Source organism: Geospiza fortis, unplaced genomic scaffold (assembly GCF_000277835.1).
Source record: "Geospiza fortis unplaced genomic scaffold, GeoFor_1.0 scaffold171, whole genome shotgun sequence".
Classification (NCBI taxonomy): Eukaryota; Metazoa; Chordata; class Aves; order Passeriformes; family Thraupidae; genus Geospiza; species Geospiza fortis.
Window position 1 is genome coordinate 3,296,453 of NW_005054313.1, and position 3,211 is coordinate 3,299,663.

The 3,211-nt window shown below is 43.1% G+C and overlaps 2 protein-coding genes across 2 annotated transcripts in view; one reads left to right on the forward strand and one right to left on the reverse strand.

Moving 5' to 3' along the window:
- Positions 1-733, reverse strand: part of BLOC1S6 (biogenesis of lysosomal organelles complex 1 subunit 6) — a 6,796-nt gene extending 6,063 nt beyond the window's left edge. Inside the window, exon 1 of the mRNA XM_031055896.1 lies at positions 730-733. Coding sequence (XP_030911756.1) covers positions 730-733 — 4 coding nt within the window. The remainder of the gene's footprint in view (positions 1-729) is intronic.
- A 1,487-nt stretch (positions 734-2,220) lies between these two features.
- SLC30A4 (solute carrier family 30 member 4) overlaps positions 2,221-3,211 on the forward strand; it is a 16,188-nt gene continuing 15,197 nt past the window's right edge. The window contains exon 1 of the mRNA XM_014306444.2: positions 2,221-2,225. Coding sequence (XP_014161919.2) covers positions 2,221-2,225 — 5 coding nt within the window. The remainder of the gene's footprint in view (positions 2,226-3,211) is intronic.

The window sequence follows — 3,211 nt, forward strand, 5'->3', positions numbered from 1 at the left end:
CCGGTGGGGGCAGCACAGCGCGGCCCAGGGAGCTCGGCTGCCGCACAGAAACCAGCTCCAGTCACTGCAGGTGCCCTTTCTTAGGGACATCCTTGCTCTTGTATTTTATAGATTTGGATTCTCCAGAAACCGTGCAGACTTTACACTACTTGAGCTTTTGTGTGTGTGTCTGTCTCTGTATCTCCCCCTACAGTGTGCAGGAGCAGAATCACTTCACACAGGATCTTAGAATATTCTTAGTCGGAAGGGGCCCAGAGGGATCATTAAGTTCAGCTCTTAAGTGAGTGCCCCACAGGGATCAAACTGCCGCCTTGGTGTTATCAGCACCCTGCCCTGACCAGCTTGCAAGTATATATATTCTTTACTGACAATCACTTTTATGGTAGGATTTCTATTTTTTTTCCTCTTTTACCTATAAAGGTCTTTTCAGGAAATCCAGGTGCAACTATAGAAAAACTAATGAAGGACCACTCAGAAAGATTTTTTTAATGCAGTATTTCAATATATCCCCAAACCTTAAAGATTAAATTCAGTTCAGGCAGTCCCCCTAACGCTTTTCAGAAACAGATTGAGGCAAAAAAAAGGGGCTTTTGAGGTGATCTGTCAACCTTAAAACTAACATTTCTAACAGCATGATTGTTGCAAATTAATTTGCATTTTTCTTCTTATGCATATTCTGATTAACTTTTGCTCACAATTATGTCACTATTCCATCACCAGATTAAATACCCATTGTTCTGCTTTTTTAAAGGAGCAAGAAGAGGAAGTTGTTAATTAACTCGAACAGACTCAAATTCTTAATTCCAACTGGTTAGCAATTTTACTTAAAAGTTTCTTTTGGTAGGGGGGAAAACCCACAACTTTTGTTGAAAGTTTCTCTGGGAAAGACTTTGCAGTTTCCAGATGGAATTTCTAGTAAGAACAAGTGAGATAATGACTCTGAAATAGTCTCACTTGAGATGTGGGAGTTTCAGATTTGTGCTCCTGCTTTGCCTGTTCCAGGCCTTCCCACGTCTTGCAGAAATAGACTAAGGATTGGAATAGAAAACTGCTATCTGGTTTTCTACGCAAATTAAAATTTAACTGTTTGTTAACCCAAATGTTCCAAAAAAGAGGATGATAGAAAACTTTTCTTGTTCCTTTTCTTCAGCAAAATGTCCTCTGTTTCAGAGTTACTATTTCCCAAGTGCCTATGTTTGTAATACTGTTAACACCACATAATTGGGTTTCATTTTATGTTGTAGCAACTGTGTTCAGAAACCTTTAATATCACATAGGCATTCTGGATTTTATTTGCAACTGATTTAAGCAGTTACATCTATTGTAACCATGCCCCACCCTAGAAATGTGAGTGAAAATGGAGTTAAGTTAGCCTGAATTGTATAGCAAATAGGATGTTTTAAACCATCAGCATAGGAGGTGCCACGTGACTTCAGGGATGACAACATGAAAAGGAAATACTTCACATTAATAGATAACATCTTAGAGACTCTCTGTCCTCATTAAGTAAATGAGACTATAGAAAGAGTAGAGCCTTGGCTGTTACAATGAAGAAATTGAGTGTAGCTGGTACAAACAGTTCTGTTCAGAGAACTGAGGCTCATCTTTCCAGTGCATGAGCTGGTTCTTGACTTGATAACACATCTGGTCTTAGTTTTTCAGTAAAAGGTGAGCTGGCAAACCTTGGTGCCCTGGTTTAGTGTGTCAGTCCCCCCAGCTAAATATCCTTCCTCGGTGCTGGAAGTTTCTGTTCCCGTAGGAGTGGCAAAGCTCCAGTGTAAAGCCCAACATTTTAAAACAGTTTTAAATGCAGTTCTTTTGGTGCCTCCTGGCTGCTCATGCCTGTGTGTCCTTCATTCACTTTGTGCTGGTACAAGTGGTGAAACTCTTGAGACACAGAGTGAGTTAAATCACGCAGAGAGAACAGAAACATCCAAAATGGGTGAACTGGAACACAGCTGGGAGCACTTTCCTGGGCAGCAAGCCTGGCTTAACTGGTTCCCATCCTTGGCTGCTCATTCTGACTCCCACACTGTTCGCTGCCCCCTCGTTGTCATATGGATGTCTGTGCAAGCTGAGATCATGCAAGCAGTCTCAGTTACACATACAAATATATCCAAAACCCTCCCAATATGCATTGTTTAATTCTGACCCATTTCAGGGAATCAGTTCATTGTCTGGCCCCTGAACAATTGTGCTGGTAACAATGCTGGGGGAATCATGAGGTGGGTTAAAGGGCGGGAGATGGCACCACTTTAGCCACTTGAAGAAAAATAACCTGAGATTCATGCTCAGGAAAACACCCACATTGTAAAGTGGCAAGGGAGCTCAGATAAAGTGTCATACTGTCTATTTTTGGACATCATTAAGAGAACAACAATAAGCAACCTCCACCCAAGGCCAGCTTACCACAGAGGACTCCCTTTCCCGTGGGGCCAGTTCCAAGAAGGGGCTCACTCCCTATCCTGCAGCATTGCCCTGATGCCTACCAGAATCTGCTATCAGCCTTGGACCAGAAAAGGAGTGCCCTTCTCCAAAATCCTGCACTTCTGCACAACTCTAAAGCCTTCCCTTGGTAACTTCCTTCAACCCAGTAACAAAGCAAGATATGCACTTTCTCTCTGACAGGCATGATTTCCCAGAAACGTTTATGGCTTAGCAAACTGACTGAATACAGTACCAGAATTTGGCCATAGGTACAAACTGATGCAGAACATGTGTAGGCTGAAACTCAGAAGAAAATTTCAAGTACTCAGACCACAAGGAGCAGGAATAACCTCTCAGAAAAATTACTCTTGTGTTAGAGCACAGCTATGAAAGGAATTATATAACAGCAGGGTCCCTGAGGTTTGTTTCCCCTTCCATCCTTTAAGGAATGTGCAGAAAGGCATCTGAAACTTCCTACAACTCTATCTTAACAGAGTTACTGAAACAATGTAAAGAGCTGTGCCGTGACAGAAGAGAAAGAGAAAAGCAATACAATGCAAACTTCTGCCGTTCAAAATCTGAAGCCAGAGCACGGAACTATGCAGTTCAGGCTTCCAATGTACTGACCACAGGTTTCTGCCGATCACAGACCACCATACCTGCATTGTATGGCTTTGGCAGTTCTTAGCCTCTACCTCGCATGGCATTTACCCGCTGAACACAAAGGCACGGAGGGACAGGGACAGCCCCTCAGGCCGCCCCGAGGGACGCGCGGGTGCCGCCG